Source organism: Anarrhichthys ocellatus, unplaced genomic scaffold (genome assembly GCF_004355925.1).
Source record: "Anarrhichthys ocellatus isolate YVR2014 unplaced genomic scaffold, GSC_Weel_1.0 scaffold64, whole genome shotgun sequence".
Taxonomy (NCBI): Eukaryota; Metazoa; Chordata; class Actinopteri; order Perciformes; family Anarhichadidae; genus Anarrhichthys; species Anarrhichthys ocellatus.
The window spans coordinates 715037-733612 of record NW_022280094.1 but is presented as its reverse complement, the minus strand read 5'-3'; the positions used below and the strand labels follow the sequence as shown (position 1 = coordinate 733612).

Genomic DNA, 18576 nt, shown 5'->3' with positions numbered 1-18576 from the left:
TATATATATATATATATATATATCAAACTAACTTGTTTTAAATGCAGTTTGGTGGCTTTGAAGCGACTGATACAACGGCTTCAGTTCCCCATCAGAAAGGGCTGTGTGACAGCAAGGTAAAACGGTGATATACTGTATATTCTAAATATAACGTACACTCAAAGGTTTCTGCTGTTCCCCTCCACAGCTGCCTTACCTTGCCGTCAGAAAACCATTTCTGGTGGGGAACTGAAGCCATAATTTTGCTCTCTTTAAAGCTATGGTTGATCAGTTTACATTATTCATAACCTGATCACCTTACTTTAGCTTTTTGCTAACTGAGTGGGCGTTTCCATTTGAAAACCCAGACACAAACACTGTTGGAGTCTACCTTTAAATACCACCACAGTCCTTTTTCATATCCACATCTGCAACCTTTCAGGCCCTTTGTTCAGGGTTCAGTTTTCACAAAATACATTATGGACTACATAAACTGCAAAAGAAGAAGAGACAGAGAGAGATGAAAGCAGCACACTCCTGTTTTAGTGGGCTTGCTTTATTAAGAGATGCATAAAAATCATTAATAGTTTTTATTTTTTTTAAATATTTTGATAGCATACTATGTAGTAATATTTTACCATTGCTTTATTTTTGTTTACCCTCGTAACATTGTAGGTTTGACCAACCTGCCTTTGGAAGACTTTAGCTGACTGGCCATTGCAATAAAGCCAACTTGAAATTTGAGAGATAGACAGAGAGCTCCAGTGGTTCCGTCACTCTGGCTCTCATTTACATTTCCTGTTTCTTCTTTTCTCTCTCTGCAGGCTATTCTCAACGTGTCCCGCATCGGCGCTGCCAACCAGAAAGCCAACAACCTCATTAAACGATAGAAGGAGCGCTCTTTTATTTCACTCTTTTTCTACTAATTCACCCTACTTGCAATTAGCATATGCTTCTGCATGCTTTGCCAAAGTGTTGCAGCTATTATTCACTGCTTTACATAGGTGTTTGTTTAAGTAGTGGTTTCTTCCGTGTGACATTATTGCTGGGGTATTCCTATGGGGACTGATTCTCATTAGTGAGGTGTTAATTATCTTGTGTTCCTGTTTACTCTCGTCGTGATGGGGAGTCTGATACTGATATGACATAATCCTTTTACGTGTCATAGGATTATAATAACTGTTTCACGCCTTCGTCACTTGCATTTCACACTCTGTGAACACTCTTAAGGTGGCCTCTGCGGTCACTCGGCAGAGCGTTTTATCATAGGAAGCTTTAATGATACCTGTAGGGGAAACTGGGTCACTGCAGCGGCACCATCACCACCAGCAGCAGCAGAGAGCAGAATCAAGTCAAATCAAGAACTCTTTCCACAAAAGGTGAACATATGGAAAACAGCCCTGTGAAGACTGTCTCCGTTGGGCCGGGGCGGGCATTTAACTTCTACCTGGCAGATCATTTAAAAAAGGGGAAAAAAGCTCTAATAAGTCATGTGTGCAGGATATATGTCCAAATTTCCAAAATGAAAAAAATACCCCCCCTCTGTGTAATCACTCCCCCCTCTCTACTCTAAAACGCTCTATAGAGGGTGAAACACGTGCGTGATGGCGCCCTCTGCAGGCGCTGCTGGATATTGCCCAGAGGAAAGAAACACGTATTCGTCCCCAGAGGAAGATCTCTGGCGACACCAAGCGGACGAACATGGAACCTGCTTTTCTCCGTGGCTTCTCCATCTTCTTTCTTCTCCACATTGATATAAAATGGTGGTGAAATGACGATGACTTGGTGATGTCTTTATAATTTTGTTCCATCGTTTGAAAAGGAATCTGAGCTCATCAAGGTTTTTGCTGACACCATCAAGACCTCGTGTGAATCACAGCATTTTCTGAGAGTGAAGTGCTACTATTTTGTGCTTGTGTGTGTTTTTCATTAAAGCCAATTCCATGGGCTCACATTGTTTCATTAGCTGCTGTGGATGTGGAGGTATCACTGTTGTTACATCCGGTCTTGATCTACATTGGAGTGTGACCGGGCCTAATGTTGGAAATAAGATATTATGGTTTGTGTTTAATGGTGTGGTTATTATTAATATATTAGTACAATGAAGATGTTGACCTATGCAGCTCTCCATGATTGTCACACGGCTGGTTTAAGACTAGTACGTTCAATGGCGCAACTACAGAGCATGAATAGTGATGAAATGCTAAAATGAAGTTAAGCTTAAAAACGGGCCCTGGCTGTGGACACATTTATTGGGTTAAGAGTAGGGGATGTTTGGGGGAACTGTCAGCATCGCGAGGATATTTGATCATCAGTTTATCTCATTAAATACTAACAATAGTGTTCCTTGCGCACAATTTGTGCGTTTTGTGCTAGATTTCATTGAGATTGTTAGTGATTGGTGCACGCTGTATCTGGGGCAGCTGGGGGCGCGCAGGAAGCTGCAAAATGTTGCGCGTTCAAGGGAGAAAAAAAAAATTCGGAGTCTGCGCAGTTCCGTTGTTCTCGACACTCCGAACTTTCGGGAGAACCGACGGAGGAAGGAGGGGAGGGAGAGAACAACGCCATTTTTCCTGGTAATTATTTTCAACATATTCAGCGTTTTTTAACACCGCACAGCGCGAAGGATTCTCGATAACAGACCGCGCGCGTGATTTATCGCAGCAATGCGTGAAACAATGATAGCTACGATGCGAAAAAAGAGCGTAGCACCGGACATCTCGTACTCGAGCTCGACTACCAATAGTTGTGTAACGGTTGCTGTTAGTCGGTGCACAAACACAACACGCCGCGTTGTAGACGCGCGTTTAAATCCTCGATAAATCCACGTATGTTTTCCGAAACTCGCCGTGGATTCCCGTTTCACCGTTTTAACGTAACGCAGTGTGGTTTTTAGCGCACAGCGATGGCGGAATCCGTCAGGGCTGCTCCTTGTGTGAGCCGCCAGGCACGAGCAGCAGGGGGAGAGGCAGGCACGAGCTCAACAAAGACAGGAAGATCACAGCTGATTAGCTCAGACGGACCACGTGGTCAGAGCAAACGATTTAAATCATCTCGTATTCAGAAGTTATTCTCAATAGTTATTGACTTGTTCATATCGTATACATTTTGACTTCATGCATTAACATTATACTGGCGTGTGAATGGCTAAGTTGGAGACAAATAAAAAGGAAAATGTGGACAATAATACAACTAATGTTGCATTAATGCGAGGAGCTTGACTAACAAGGTATTTTTGGTTCAAATTGATTTATTAGGTTGAAACCCCTTGAGATGTACCATTTATTTCCTTCAATAACTGTTTGAGTAGAGATAAAAAAACCACTATAATTCAGATACCAAATGTATTATTTACATTTGAAATAGCTTTGGCTCATAAAGAAGAAGAACAGAATGATTCAAACTTCCATTTAGTCGATGTCCCCACAGTGTTGCATGTACGGGGACAATACTGTTTGAACTTGGATGTTGAATTTGTTTTCCAGTCCTGAAAAGTGCACGTGACCATCAGTCATTATTGCAGCACATCGGGGCAACTGGGCTCTTCATATTTAGAGTTGGTGCTTATTTCTCTGGGCCCTCTGCAGTCTACTCAGGGGTTACATTGAAGAGGGTTAGACTGAGATCTGTCAGTCCACAGTATGTTCAGCTGATATTCCAACAGTGCTAACTAACACTACACCAACCTTCTATTTCTATTGGGAGGTTTGAAGAAGAGCTTTGCTAAAGCAACACGTTGCCTCTTAATTCCAGCTCGTTATAAGCTGTTTGTTTTGCACTTGGCAGTGAACAGGACACCTACTTAGATGCTAGGCTTCTAGTTTCTTTTACCAGTGACTGCTGATTTCTTCTGTTCTTATTCAACTGTTGCTCAGAGGGACCTTTGTCTCTTTCAGTCGTCAGGCTGCTTGAACCATTGTACAGTGTTGTGTTCTCCCTGTACTCAGATAACTCAATGCAATGATGACTTTCTGCAACCTACAATCATGAAACACCTTTCAGATATACTGTATAGAATGAACACAATTAAGTTGGACAAATCCCAACTTTTTAACGGTAATGTTGTGTAGATATTTAAGGGCATGTGAACACGGGCTTTTGTGAAGAAATTTAGGTTTTTAAATCAAATCTTTCCTCTAAAAAGCAGCTTTATAGATGGAACGCTTCACACCAAACAATAAAACATTACTCATCTTTGGGTGTAATTCCAAATAAGGTATTTTTTACTATACAATCCACAACCAGCAGTGTAGGGACACGCCTGTGAAAACAATATTACTTCTGTTTCTTTGGCATTTTCAAATCACAGTATTTGTGTTGTTTTCTACTCCAGCCATGGCATGTTTTTTCCCCATTGTGGTGAATTGAGTTTTTTCACATTGTCGAGGTAAAGACCACCCAAACCGAGACCAGGTTGTGACTGAGACAGAGTCACGACCGAGAGTCCCACACTGCATGACTCGCCTACGATAAAATGTGGAACATGCACACCAGAGGCACTCCTCAAATTGATCTGGTACAGCCACATTCTCCTAAAAACACCCACAAAAAACACATGACTATTCCTCTGATAGACCAAACAATTCATAAACTCTTCTAAAAAATTCACTAACAACAAGCCTAGTTTTAAATGAGGTCTTTTTTTTAAACGCACAGCTAAATCTAGAAAATAGAACAACTAATGCCAACAGTCAACATTTAAAAAGCAGAAAAGCTGCAAATACCTGAGATGTATCGAAGCCCGGGGACTCGTTCAATTACACGTATAAAATAAAGGAAGTCATTTTGAGGCACAGGAACCAGTTGTGTTCTGGATCGGCCTTGAAATGAAACAAAAAGATCTCTTTGTCTAAACTAGAGTGAAATAATGCATTAGATGAGGAAGAGACTTTGAAAAAGCGGTCTTGTGATCTAGACCGATGTACACGACTCCAACTCTGGTGTTAGGATTAGATGTCGGGACTTTGGAGACGTTGGTGCACAGAGTGTGTTGCTGCTTCTAGTGGAGTATGAGGGCATAGCTGTGACTCAGCTCAAAAGATATCACGCAGTAAATCCGTGTCTGTAATCTACATATGTAGGGCCCGTTTTCACCTTTAGTCATCAGTGGCACTCGTGTGAAAAGAGCATAGGTATAGTACTGTCTGAATTCATTTGTTTTACCGAGTCTGGAGAAATCCTTTTTGAGCTCATGACTTTATGACCCCTTTAAATTATCTGAAGGATGTCACGGTGTGTTTAAACGAGTGCACCCGCTACCGGCTTCCTTTTCCCTACTTTTTGTTATTTAAAAGTTGTGCAATCTTGGCTCTGAAACACACTTTTATTTATCTTGATAAAGAAAAAAAAATGTTGCACTTGAATACTGTTTTATACTGCCACCAAGTGTCGGACAACATGACCCACAGGGCAGAAACCACATTGTATTTGTTATTTAAATGTCCTGTGTTTATAGATGAAATTGTTCATTTCACTGGTAATCGTAATAATGAAGAAAATAATGGATTATTTATATATCTTCATTTGGCAGATACTCGTCCAAAGCAACATTTTTAGAAAAACAACAACAAAAGTTAGTTTGAAAGTACAGGTGCAAACCTGTCAGTTTCAGAGTGTGTCACCAAAAACCATGTTCATAGTTTACTATTTTCTGACCATTTTTACTCCTAAAGTGCCAATTTTCTAAGTGGGCTGGCCTTTAGAGTTTTCAGGCTGCAGGCCACTTTCCTTTCATTGTTGTAGTAATGTTAGCACGTTGTTGATCGGTATCAGCTGCTGAGCGTATAAGAGCGCGTGTCAAGTTTTACTGTAGGTCACAGTGTAAAGCCTGGTTGGATGTTACTCAGGGCTATCTAAAGTGACTGTAGTGACTGCTGTCAGTCATTGCCCTCAGCCCCTCACATTTCAATATTACACAGCAGTCCTCAGCTAAGAGAAGACATCTGCATGTCCTTCTTTTTTTATATAAATATATATAACGCTGTCACTCTGTGCACACAGTTGATGTCAGTTGTCACTGATGGAACATAATTCTTCTAATATTTGAGTTTAAAAAAAAGCTGCGTCTGGTCGATTTGAAACAGCATTTCAGTTTCTGATTCAATTTTACTACATTATTGAAGGAACAGAAATAAATCCACTGAAGGCTGTTGATCCAAGTAGTTGTACATTAAATACCCACTGTATTTTAACCTTTAAATGCCCAAACACATTATTACCAGACCAGGTTGTGATCTAACAATGTCTACGTCTTTAATCTCTATATATATTTCTCTTCAAATATATTTAAAATCATCTTTAGTTGCTGGCCCTGTGTTTTGGCCCCGTCAGATTAAAGCTGAACACATCTATTTAACATGTAATGTAGGCTACAGTCAGATGTCGCCCCTTTGTCATCTGTGTAGGAAATGTAAGTCTGGTAAATGAATTAAAGAACAACAGGGCCCTGTTCATTCAGCTGACTCAGGCACAGGGTGCACTGAAGCAGCCAACACTGAGGAGCCTTTCAATGGAGAGAGAAACTCCCTCCACACCAAAAGATTACACAGAGGGTCTCTCTTTTAGAGAGAATAAAAAGCTTTTTCCCTTTAATGCAACACAGAGCTATGCAATTGTCAAGCACATACATTGGATGGATTTCAGTAACTTGAATGTAGGCTACTTGAAGTGAGCACTGTGCAGCTGTGTTATCTTGGAAAATAGAAGAATCGGAACCGACTCAGCAGATAAATGACTCGGACAGGGCGTAAAAATGCTTGATCGGGACATCCCTACTTAGTATAATATATTATTCTCATATATAATATGTTATCATATATTCATAGTAAAAAGCACTGCAGTAAAGTAATGATGGTGCCAAGTTTGGACAAGTGTATAGTAGAGTGAAACATTTGGTATATTGTGCGCTTGAGAATCAGAACTCTTACTTCTGTTGACTTAAAGTTACTCAGTCGATCTTTTAACATTGTGTTTTCTTCTTCTTGCATTTCTCTGTTTCTCTTCCCTCAACCTCTCCCTCGCTGTCTCTCATTCGTTGCAGGCCCCGTGCAGTCAGACAGGTGTCTTCAGTCCAGACTGGCAGGTGGATCAGAACCAGACACACCTGGCATTTAGAGTCGGCTACAAACTGAGTTGTAGTAGGCCGTCGAAGGAGGAGGAGGAGAAGGTGGAGCCATGTCGGCCTCTTGGCGTGAGGACGATGAAGAGTTGAAGGCGGGAGGAGTGAGAGGAGGGTCGAGACTCAAACCCAGGTTCTCCTTCAATGAGGTGAAACAGCTGCTGGAGGCGGTGAAGAGGAACAGATACATCATCCTCAGTGAGTAGGTGTGTGTGTGTGTGTGTGTGTGTGTGTGTGTGTGTGTGTGTGTGTGTGTGTGTGTTGGCTGGCTTTAGGAAGGAGATTATCTTTACTCATTTGGTTTGGCTGGATCTTTGGGGTTGAGCTTGTAGAAAGCGCTTTACTCACAGTATACTAGTTATTACTAAGCTTAATATCATCGGCCTTGGATAAAAAAGGAGATGGTGATTGTGTTATTGCCTGACCCTCGGACAGGATTACCACGGTCAATTCATTCCTGGAAAAGGTACAAAATGAGAATGTGTTTTCCAGGCCTGGGAGCCCCACCGTGTGGGCTTCTTGTTGACCGGACGTCTCCACCCCCACCAAGCGTTGGAGGAGCTTCAGATGTCAGTTACCTAACAGTGTTTCTGCCGAAAAAATGACTTTGACTGGATGCCAGAAATAATTCCTACGTCTCATTTTGTACGACGGTGCATTAGGGCCGTTGTATGTGAAAAATACATAATTATGGCACCAGGGGAGGGGGGTTATATTCCAAGAAAAAACTCTGAGATTAAAGTAATACATTTACGAAAAACCTCATTGCTTCACTTTGCAAGGTTGGATCAACCTCATACCATCGTTTAAGACTGGTTACGTGAGCCTTCCATGCAAGTGCATATTGTGTTGTAGTACTCTCCATCCATCCATTCTCATCTGCTTATCCAGGGTCAGTTCACAGGAGCAGCAGTGCTCAGCAAGGTATTCCAGACGTCTCTCAAGCAAACTCTAAGGACATAATCCACCATAATCTGTTGTTCAACACATGCTTCACTCAGAGGCCAACACTTGTTTAGGAGCTTTTTCACATAATATTCTACTCCTCCCGCGGCTCCGTCATTTTTATTTGTATTTATTTTTCATTTTACATACAACGGGCCGAACGCGCCGTCATAATTTGAGACAAAATGACTCCCAGTTAAAGCAGATTTCTTATTTGCCTCCTTTACCAATTCATATCTCGTGGGAATGCTTGAAAGCGTGAGCGAAATTGCTAGGCTTTTATTGGCAGACAATGTACTGTGTACAGTAAGCCTGCAACTAAGGACTATTTGTTTATCGATTATGTTCTGATTATTCGAGTAAAGGTGCGTGATACGGGTTTGGGAGCATTTCGATTGCCTCTCAACACGCCTGCTATCAGTGCTCTGGATGTAGTGTGGTGCCTCTCTAATCCTTTGGTTAGCTAATAATAACCCGAACCTCTACAATTCATTTTCCACCTTTTTAGTCAAGTAATGTAAATGTAAGTAAGAAAGCTTAGAACCATAAAAGCGACATCCAGCTGTACGAAGGATCATATAAATGTTTGACGAAAGTGCACATTAGATTTGTGTAATTTCTATAATAGAATATGATAACTCAATAGCACAATACAAGACTATAATATAATTAGAAAGATAACATAATAAATGTATAGTATTGCATTATTGAATTCTAGTATTGCATGATATGTGACAGTGTCTGAAGTTCATTTTAGAAGATGAAAATAAAATATTTGAGATTATCAATATTTGTGACATAAATATATATGACATCTGTATAAAGACTCATTGTCTGCGTGCCCTGGAACAGGGGGGGGGGGGCTTAAACAGTGTGACTCCATGCAAATGGACTTATAATCTATTACGTCGCTCCAGCCCCAGTGTATACAATTGTGAGTGCATGTTAGATGATTCATTGTATAGAACTGATGACGTCTCTTCCTGTAGGGAAGTTCAACCAAGGAGTGTCGGCTGAAGCCAAGAAACAGACCTGGGCTGAAATCACCAATCAGATAAACAGTCTGGGAGAGAATCACAGAGAGGTTTGTCTACTTTTAGTCATGTTAGTGGTAATTCACAGGCTATTCATTCTTTTACTATTTAAAGTTACGGTATATTCTTGGACATAATTTAGTTTTTTTTATAGATGCAAAGATTTGTCTATTTGGAACAACTTGCATTAGTTTACAGGTTGTGACTGATCCTTCCTTCTCAGATCCTTTTATTTGAATTATTTATTGAAGCCTTTTAAGGTAAAATTGTCCATTTAATTCAATAGAGAAACAGCCCAAATTAGAAAAATAAGAGATTTGAAACATTTTTTCTGTCCTGTTGACCATCTCACGACCCCTCAGATTTATCTTGTGAATCCTTGGGGGGCTCCAGAGGATGAAGGAGTAGCACCTCTAGTAGTGTTACTTTTTGGATGAATCAGTTTGTGTCACAGTGACAGACTTTTTAAAGGAGGTTCAATTGTCTCACAGGTGCGTCAGATCATGAAGAAATGGGCGGACCTCAAATGTGATGGAAAGCGACGCGCCTTAGCCCTCCGGGGCCCCAACGGCAGCAACACGCGGAAGAAGAACCTGGGCCCCGTGGAGAGGATGGTCAACAAGATACTAATGATGAGTCCTCGAGGAGGTGAGGACATGCAGGGAGTGTGTGAAATCGAAATGGTATTTATGGTGAATGTACTGTATGGGCGGGCCTTCGATGTGAAAGCCTCACTACATGGTAGAATGAGGCATAGGACAGATTTTGATATTAAAAGTTTTCCATTGAAGTGTGTCGATTGCGATCGGAACGCCCCCAGTTTGGAGAACTGGCATCTACTGTAGGTATTACCAAAGATGGCTCGTTACAAGCTCCGCCCATGGTTTGAAAGTGTTCACACTTCCTGTCTGCTAAGTGGGCGAGTGCGTGTTTGCCTCTCTCCACCTCGTTTGGAAGTGTTGTGAACGTCGTGTGGATGGATGAAAGCAGAAGACTTATATTACCATAATGTATTTAGATTTTTCTTTTGCTAACTTTAGTTATTTACACAGCTAACGGCCATGTCTAGCATTCAGGAAGTTTGTTACCTCGTGCGATCTAGAACATTAGTTGCTGAGACAGAGAAGTTCAATTTCTCCTGATTTGTGTTGGAAAACTTAGATTTTAGTGTCAGGATGTTTGGAAGGTAAGAGGCTTGTGAAAATAAATATTTACTTTGGTGACCATTGAGCAAAATAATTGGTCATAATCTGTGTTCACGTTCACTTCTCCCATTAGAGTTAATTGACTCGAGGGGGGGGGGGGCCTGCCGAAATTCCAATTCAGCAGCATAGAGAGGCTGCTTCTTTTCTTATTGTGTGTTTGTGGTTCAACACTGCTGTGTTGAGGTTTTAACCGTATTGCTTGTTTGCTCCATGTACACCAGCGCGGTCAGAAGACACAGTATTAGAGCTCAATCAGGCTGTTGTAAGCTGATACGATCAATCAGTCTGCCTTTATACCAGTCCTGCAGATCAAACCGGGACACGCTCAGATCAAACCGCTGTTTTGGTAAAAAAAGAACACAAAGGTCTTACAAAAAAACATACGACAGAATATGGAAATGGACAGGAGGGCAGAGATGGCTACATAACAGAAAAATCATTTATTTAAATGAAATGTTCCTAATGAATGAACTACTTTCCGTTTGTTGGTCGTCAGGTGGCGACAGTGATGTGGAATTTGGCGAAGACGAAGACTTTTCAAAGCTTTACGGTAAAGGCCCGCCCATCAACCCTCCCTCCTACTCCTACCTCAGCCTGACGGACAGTTCCCTTTCTGTACCTGGAGGAGCTCCCTACGACATGTCTCCTCTCTCCTCACCAGAGAAGGAACCTGGTGGTGAGTACAGCTGGATAATAACAAATGCACAGTGACAGGCCAGGACATTGTTCTTGTGTCCACTGATGTGAAAAGATACCCAATATCTTAACATCATGTACCAAAGTGGCTGCTAGAGTGAGCTGTGTGTTGTCACTGCCTTTAACATTTGTAGTGCCTTAAAGGGATAGTACAGATTTTTTTGAGGTGGGGTTGTATGAAGTAATTATCCATAGTCGGCATATTAAATAGTAGATGGCAGTTGGGACGCCCCCAGTTTACAGAAACAGACAGGAAGGAATTTGTGGTGTATCCGAACTAACCCTTTAAAACACAGAAGTCACAAAGTCATACAAACTAACCGATCGAGACGACGGTAGAACTCCTGTGTTCTGCAAGAACAAATGTCAACTGCTTCAGTTCTTTGTCAGTAAGGGCTGTCTGACAGCAAGGTATAGTGGAAAAAGATTCAATAGATAGCGTGGACTACTCGGATACAGACTCACAAAATACATGCTGTTGCTCGCTGTTAGCAGCAGTACATTGCTTTTCTCACTTGCTGCTTCTCCTGTATGTTTCTCCAAACTTTGGGCGTGCCGACATTCATCTACTGTAGGTAACACGCGAGGACAGCAGTTTGATTTAATGCATGTTGAATTTCTTTTCTACTATATTGCATTTAGGTTTTGAGGTATTCTACCTTTTGGCATTGCAACATTTCTAACTGCTGCTTGACGATGTTTTGCAGGCGATACTTTCCACTCCTCCTCTGAGTTTGACCTGGCTGACGATGGAGGTAAGACTGTAGTTTAATACAGCTGGGGTTTTCTCTAGTAGTAGTAGTAGTAGTAGTAGTAGCAGCAGCAGCAGCAGCAGCAGCAGCAACTGCCAGGAGACCCAACTAAAAGACCCCACAAATGCTACAGATTTATTATGATTAATTAATGTTACTAATCTAAATCAGTGTACCCCGAAATAATTTACAAAAGGCCCCAAAAGCTTTTAAACGCAGTACATTATATTGCAGATTTCGATTTTACTTTTTACGATGTATACAATTAATTATTATTCATTTAACTATACAGCATTCTAAATGTAAAGCTTCACCTTGAACAGAAGTCGAGTAATTTGGACTTTATGGAAGTGAACCGCTGCAGACGACACGATCGAGCCCGTAGAGCCCTGAAGCTCCGCCCCTGCTGCTACGCAGAGCGCTGTGTGCTTATTTATTCAACGTTTATTAGTATTGAGTGGGACTCTTGTCCAATTAGCACCACGTTTGAAAAATCACCCCAGCATTACACCCAAGTGTGAAGTAGATTAGACCGAATTCTTTGCTTAATAGTTAGTTACTATACTATGACTTTTTTTTTGACATACTATAATATGTATAGTTCTGTAGTTTCTTGTGAAAAAGCGAAAACAAACATGTTTTAGTTTTGATCGAGTTGCAAGTGATCGTAAAATGGACTGACGTGTTTCCTTGTCCCTCTGTGATCGACCAGATGGTACCGCGGACTATGAAGAAAACGACGACTCCATGTTCTCCTCCTACCCTTCCTCTCTTCCCCCCCCCTCCTCAACCTCCCTGGACCCCCTGCCTGTCAACGCCCTGCTGAGGATGAAGCCAGTCCACACCTACTCCCGGAACAACAGCCAGAACCACCCCTCCCCCAGACCCTCCTCCTCTGTGGCCGCCACCACCTCGGTTTTCCCTTCCGCGTCTGATTCGGACGCTGCCTCGTCCTCTGCTGCCCCTCCCCCATCACAATCCCCACCAAGCTCCAACACGACTGCCTCCTCCCTCCCTGCTCCTTCCTCATCCTCCACATCTGTCGCAGCCAATACCTGTACCCCTCACCCTGCGCCCCCCTCTTCCTCCATCCAACCCGCTCCTGGTGCTCCCACTCTCACCGCTGCTGTATCTTCCTCCTCTGCTGCTTCTACTGCGACCTCGTCTTCCAACTCTCACGGACCTTCCCCCTCCTTCTCGGCCCTCCCACCCAACCCTCCCTCCACCTCAGGCTCCAACCTGTCCGACCCTCTCCCGGCCGGAGCGTCCTCCCGCAGGGCCCACGACCACGTGGCGCAGATGGCCTCTCAGGGCCTCCAGCAGCAGCGGGCCAGTAGGATGCTCCTGACCTCGGTGTCTCAGTCTCTGGAGATCTTGGCTCAGTCCGTCCAGCTGCTGGTGGAGAGCCAGCAGGAGTTTGTGCAGGAGTCTCTGCTGCTGCAGAGGGAGACGGTGGACATTCTGAGGGATTTCTCCAACACGGCGCTGACCATGCTGAGAGACAAATCCAACAGCGGACAACTGGCGACACATCATCACCATCCCACTGCACACTTCTGAAAAATGGAGATGGACAAATTCGTAGGTTTTCAAATCAATCAACGGCATGAAACCACAAGCCAAGTGCAGGTGAGTTTTGGCAGTGGGAGCACATTTCTTGTGATTTAAACATCCATCTTGTTTGTAAGGTCTTGGAGGAGCCAGCTGATTTGACATTACTAGCCACTTCGGCTGCCGGACAGAAACACTCTCCTGAAAACGGGGTGAAATGTTGCCCCACAGCCACGGACACGTGGAGGTGTTCATGTTTATTCATGTGCCTGAATCTCGTTTGTGTCCTCTACTGATGGTTTGGCGCAAGCTCGTGTGTTTTCCACACTGTAACTAGCATTTTAAAGGAGGTGTTTTGAGCTGCTCAACCCCCCCCTCCCCCCTTTACGGATTTCCACACAAACAGATCTACTGAGTGTATTTTGTACTGGTTGAGTGCACTGGGACACTTGGTTTAACCTGCTCACTGACTGAGAGGAAATGAACAAAGTAACTGTAATATTTGACTGTTGGAATCTCAACTGGAGTGACAGCTGGTTTGGTGTTGTGCTCAAGGGCAGCGCGGCAGGAGCTATTGAGACAGAGAAGCAAGCTGATGTTGTCCTTATCACAGCTGGATGTGGTCGTGATAAGGACAACAGGAGCATGCAACAACTACTTTGACAAATTTTATAATAAATCATTTTAACACAATTGATGTTTTGGTAATATTTACGGCTGTTAACAGCTTTCACATGTCATACATGACAAAACAAGTCTATCATGCAGTGGAGGAAGGAAAGCATGTTTAAATTGTTTGGTGTTTAAAATTATTATTCAAGGTGGGACTTTACTACCAACCACATGTTGTAGAATGTTTTTGCCGTTCATTGCAGCTGCCGCACAGAGCTCTGACCGGGTAAACCGGTGAACGTTAAGACTAGCCAGCCACCACAAAGCAAGGTTCATTAAATAACGTAGATTTAATGTAGAATAAGCTCGAGCTAACCCCTGCAGAAAATTATCTGACCCCACAATCCTTAACCCGACACCCTGGCAAGCACCACATTTCTGTTTTTTCATGAGCACATGGAAGACTTCAATGTCTGAATTCTTTACGAAATAGCAGTTTATGAAAGACAATGGTGTTATTTACACACACCTGTGCTTTTGTGTTTTAGACGGCAATACACAACCATAAGATTCAGTGGGGACTGTCTGAAGAAACATGTTGGTATTATGGAAGTTCTGCTGCCCACAATAGAGGACGTGTTCTCTGTCCAGCTCATAGCATTGTGTTGTGAATCTGCAGACACACCCTTCACTGAACATGCAGCTGGCTCTCTGGCTGTCTGCTGTAACACCAGGCTGTGTGATGTTTCCAACAACCAAACCCTGAGAATAAAGACATTATTATTAAAAGAAGAAAAACCTGCTTGGAGAGTATTTCTCTAGATTTTGGGCCGTTTTGTAGAAATGCAAGTTAAAGTATAAGTTTGGTGATATTCTCTATTTGTCGACAAATCACCGAACAAAAAGACCAAAAGCAACAGTGAACCGATCTACTAAAGTGAGTCATAGGCTCCAAAATAGTTTTATGGGATTTGTTGACTGAATTAATGGGGTATGTAAACATTTGAGTGGCTTCTTAGTAATGCACCCAGCAGTTGATTTTGTTTTGTCAATGTCCTTATTTTCTCTTCATGTCAAGATGCAGCAACAAACACATGCAAATGTCACACACCTTCCATCAATGCCAGAGCTCATTGGTGATATATGAAGATAGTATATTACACTAGAGTCCACATTTTATTACCGTTTATTTCATTCGACAGATGCCTCATAAGATCGACCCAGACAAGGGATCGAAAGTGGAGAAGAATGCTTCCAGGAAGCAGCTGGCGGTCAGTCCAAAGGTTCTGTCCCTGATAACCAAAATGACGGACTATGAATGGAGGCCGTGAAAAGAAGCACTTCAGCAGAGAAAACACTGGAGTCCAATCTCCCCCCTTTCACATGCACAGTAACTCAGGTCTCTCTCAGACTTTTCTAAACCCACTGAACCAGATGCATACACAAAACCCTAAACATATTTTAGGAATATGGTGGGTTCTTTACTACTTCCTGGTAGTGTTATGGATGTATCAGTATGAGGCTACTGATTCTGTAGACAGAGATATCGCAGTGAGCTCGTCAGACATAAATGAAAAGCACAGCTGGTCCCTGCTCAGGTCTCAGGAGAATCAACATGCTGTCAGGCTGCTAGCTCACTGGGACGTCTGTATCCACTGCTTTGAAAAAAAGATTTATCTGTCCACAAGTACAGGAACCCAAAAGCACAACAGAGACAGAGTACAAGTACAGTTTGGTTTACTAGCGTTGATGCAGGGTCAAACCGGGAGGTCGGTCAATAAGGCAAACGAATCCAAGCAGGCAGGGTCTGAACAGGCCGAGCACGAATAGTAACGTGGATAATGCAGGAAAGCTTGGCAGTAACGCACAAGACAATCTGGCAGGGAGTGCTAGTGAACAGACCTAAATAGCGAGGGACTAATGAGGGAATGGGCTGCAGGTGAGATGGGCGTGGAGGACCAGGTGAGGGGAATATGAGTGATGACAGGTTGAGAATAGCAGGACCTGAAACAACAGCAGAGTTAGAGAAACAGACAGGATGAAAACAATCTCAGATGAAGTGGAATTTGTGACACTGATGGTGTTGCTGAACACATGAATTCAGATAAGTATCACTCTGCACGCCTTCCTGTTAAGTATTACTATTAAGTAGAATAAGTGAGGAAATAGCCAGGAAGTCTTTCAAATCAGGGAGTACAAAGTATAAAATAAATACCCACAGTTATACATCATATTTGTTGTCGTTTTCATGGTAACGTGATATGTTGCAGCAAAGTGCTGTCCCATTCTTATTTACACCGTCTCAAGCCCTCAGTCTCTCACACTCCCCCACTTACCAGGTGATGTCAGTAAGTCCTTGAGGGTTCAGGGTTTGAGGCTTTAGGGGCGACATTGGGATTGGGCCAAAGACTCGACCTGCATGTGCGCAAGACGGAAGATATCCAGTGTTAATCACCACCTCATTTCAAGTATTCAGCTATCACTGATTGTATTATTATGATATAAATGTGACTGTGGTACTAAGCTGTTGCAATTAGCAACAGTTGTTAGTGACCTTATAGTATTTTCATAACTCATAATATAACACCACATCAGTTAAACTGAGAGTTTTGTAAATACATTTGGTTCAGGGGGGAGACGCTGTTTCATATCAGTGTACAATTTGCATGATATCTACTGGATAGAAATCTCAGTCCAGCTCTCAGTTGGATTGTTATGACCACACACAGACATTTGACAGTAAAGCGAGAGGAAGACTCCCACCCTTCCTGCTCCCAGACTTATCCCACCGACTGATAATGAGCAACAGATTAAACGTGTAAAATGAGGTCACGGCTGAGAACAATACGTCGTACTTTCAACACAGTCTGCAGTCTGAGTTAATGTTACAGTTTCACCCCGCACAGTGTTGTCTTGCTTAATTGGGGAGATGGGATGATTGTGTTTGGAAGAAGAAAAGAGGGCGTCTTACTTGTAGTACTGTAAGTGAGACTGTGGTGCCATCTGTTGGCAAAAATATATCAGTGAATAAAAAGTGAATGAAGTTACAATACTGCCATTATGTGGAGGTTGTCCAGATGACATACATGCATCATTAGTGTCCCTTGTTTTTAGAAATATGTCGCAAAATGCACCACAAAGTGATCTTCTCACTATGTGCATATAAAGTTGAATATTAATAACAATTCAAAAATAAAACTGATTTTATTACTCACAAAGCAATAAAATCACAGACCGTGGGCTGCTCGGTATCATCCCAGTGACAAATAAAAAGCCCCACAAGGTACTCAATTAAATGCGATAAATTTGGGTTTCATGAATTGTGCAATCTTTGCATGATGTCGATGGAAGCATGCAGTGATTCAAGTTTAGTTTAGTTCATGTCTACTCATGTCTACTGCCTTTCTATTCATTATTTTATATCTAAATCAACAACAACACAAATGAAACTGCTGACATGTTTCATTCTTGGTTGAACCTTGTATGTATACTCTGGGTCAAGATGATGTGAAGTGTATCATCACAGATCATCACACACATCACGGATTTATGGAAACGCCTAGATTGTAAACACACACGCAGTCCAAACTATTTACATTTACACAATTTACTATAAAATAAAATCTCTCTCACACACGCATGCCTGCGTTAGTGGAGGGGGCGTGGCCGCATAATAGTGACGTCATCGAAAAACGGCCTTTCTGAGTTGCACTTGAACCTAACAAGTTTACCTGCAGCACCTAAAAGATTGAGCTCTCAGAGATCTGATCACCTCGACTACAAACTGTTGGAGAACTGAGTTTAATACCTACAGCAAACAATACCTGTTGGATATAATGGCTTCCAGTGGACCCCCGGTGTGCAGACCAGTGTGCATCTTCAGACCTACAGGTACATTTTTTTATTTTTTATTTTTAAATTTCATGCCGAATGTGTTTTATTAATGTTCCTTGACTCCATAAAAGGTCATTTCAGTACAAAACGTGCATTTAATTACATTAAATTGTTGAATATTAAGTTAAAGAATGTTCAAAATTTAAGCTAGCCAATTAGAAAAACTCAGATTTTGAGGCCACTCACAGTTTCTGGTGTAAAACAATAATTATATGTTAAGACTGGACTTTCTTCTTCGAAATAGGTGTGGAATGTGTTAACACATGTGTAGGGACATGAAAACACCGTTGTTTTAGTTTGAGGGGATCAAATCTTCGATTTTTGTGTTGACAATCTCGGAAACAAAATGGCGCCTCCACCGTTTTGAGAAATAGAACTCTTCTTGCACCATGGCAAGATAGAACTAAAAGAAGGAACATTTGAGAGCTAGCTTCAAGATATTCATTAAAATGCACCAACGGATCAATATTGTTATGAGCCTGAATGAAAGAGATGTAACGTTAACGTTGGTGAATGTAAATGTCTGACAGTTAATGGACCTAAAACCCAAAGCGTTCAGTCATCTGTAGTCATGTTAGTGTCATCATAACATTGTGATTTGTGGGTCATGTAGTTTTTTCTGTAAAGTGGTTTGTCATGCAGCGGACTAAATAAAATAAATTAGTTTGAGGTGCCAAGACGCACATTTTTCACTTTGGATATTTTGCAGAAACCATGTTGTTACTAGCAACTGAATTAACGGCAGGGACCCACGTTTTGGCGTGTGTAATTGCCTGCGTAATTGCACACAC

At 42.1% G+C, this 18576-nt stretch overlaps 2 protein-coding genes across 2 annotated transcripts in view; both read left to right on the top strand.

Annotated features, from left to right (window-relative positions):
* LOC116397223 (synaptosomal-associated protein 25) overlaps positions 1-2401 on the top strand; it is a 17426-nt gene extending 15025 nt beyond the window's left edge. The window contains exons 7-8 of the mRNA XM_031872476.1: positions 113-116; positions 804-2401. Of these exons, the coding sequence (XP_031728336.1) occupies positions 113-116; positions 804-869 (70 nt within the window). The 3' untranslated portion in view covers positions 870-2401. The remainder of the gene's footprint in view (positions 1-112; positions 117-803) is intronic.
* A 147-nt stretch (positions 2402-2548) lies between these two features.
* On the top strand, positions 2549-17661 carry LOC116397234 (nuclear pore complex protein Nup214). Its single transcript, XM_031872495.1, has 6 exons — positions 2549-7294; positions 9031-9125; positions 9567-9723; positions 10777-10956; positions 11684-11731; positions 12441-17661. The coding sequence occupies exons 1-6, from the start codon at positions 7153-7155 to the stop codon at positions 13286-13288; spliced, it is 1470 nt and encodes a 489-aa protein (XP_031728355.1). The 5' UTR covers positions 2549-7152; the 3' UTR covers positions 13289-17661.
* The last annotated feature ends 915 nt before the right edge of the window (positions 17662-18576 follow it).

Bases quoted from the DNA above. Each gene is read 5' to 3' on its own strand.
- LOC116397234 (XM_031872495.1), top strand. From the start codon at position 7,153: ATGTCGGCCTCTTGGCGTGAGGACGATGAAGAGTTGAAGGCGGGAGGA. The intron at 7,295-9,030 runs GTGAGTAGGTGT...CTCTTCCTGTAG, and splicing joins GAACAGATACATCATCCTCA to GGAAGTTCAACCAAGGAGTG. The intron at 10,957-11,683 runs GTGAGTACAGCT...GATGTTTTGCAG, and splicing joins ACCAGAGAAGGAACCTGGTG to GCGATACTTTCCACTCCTCC.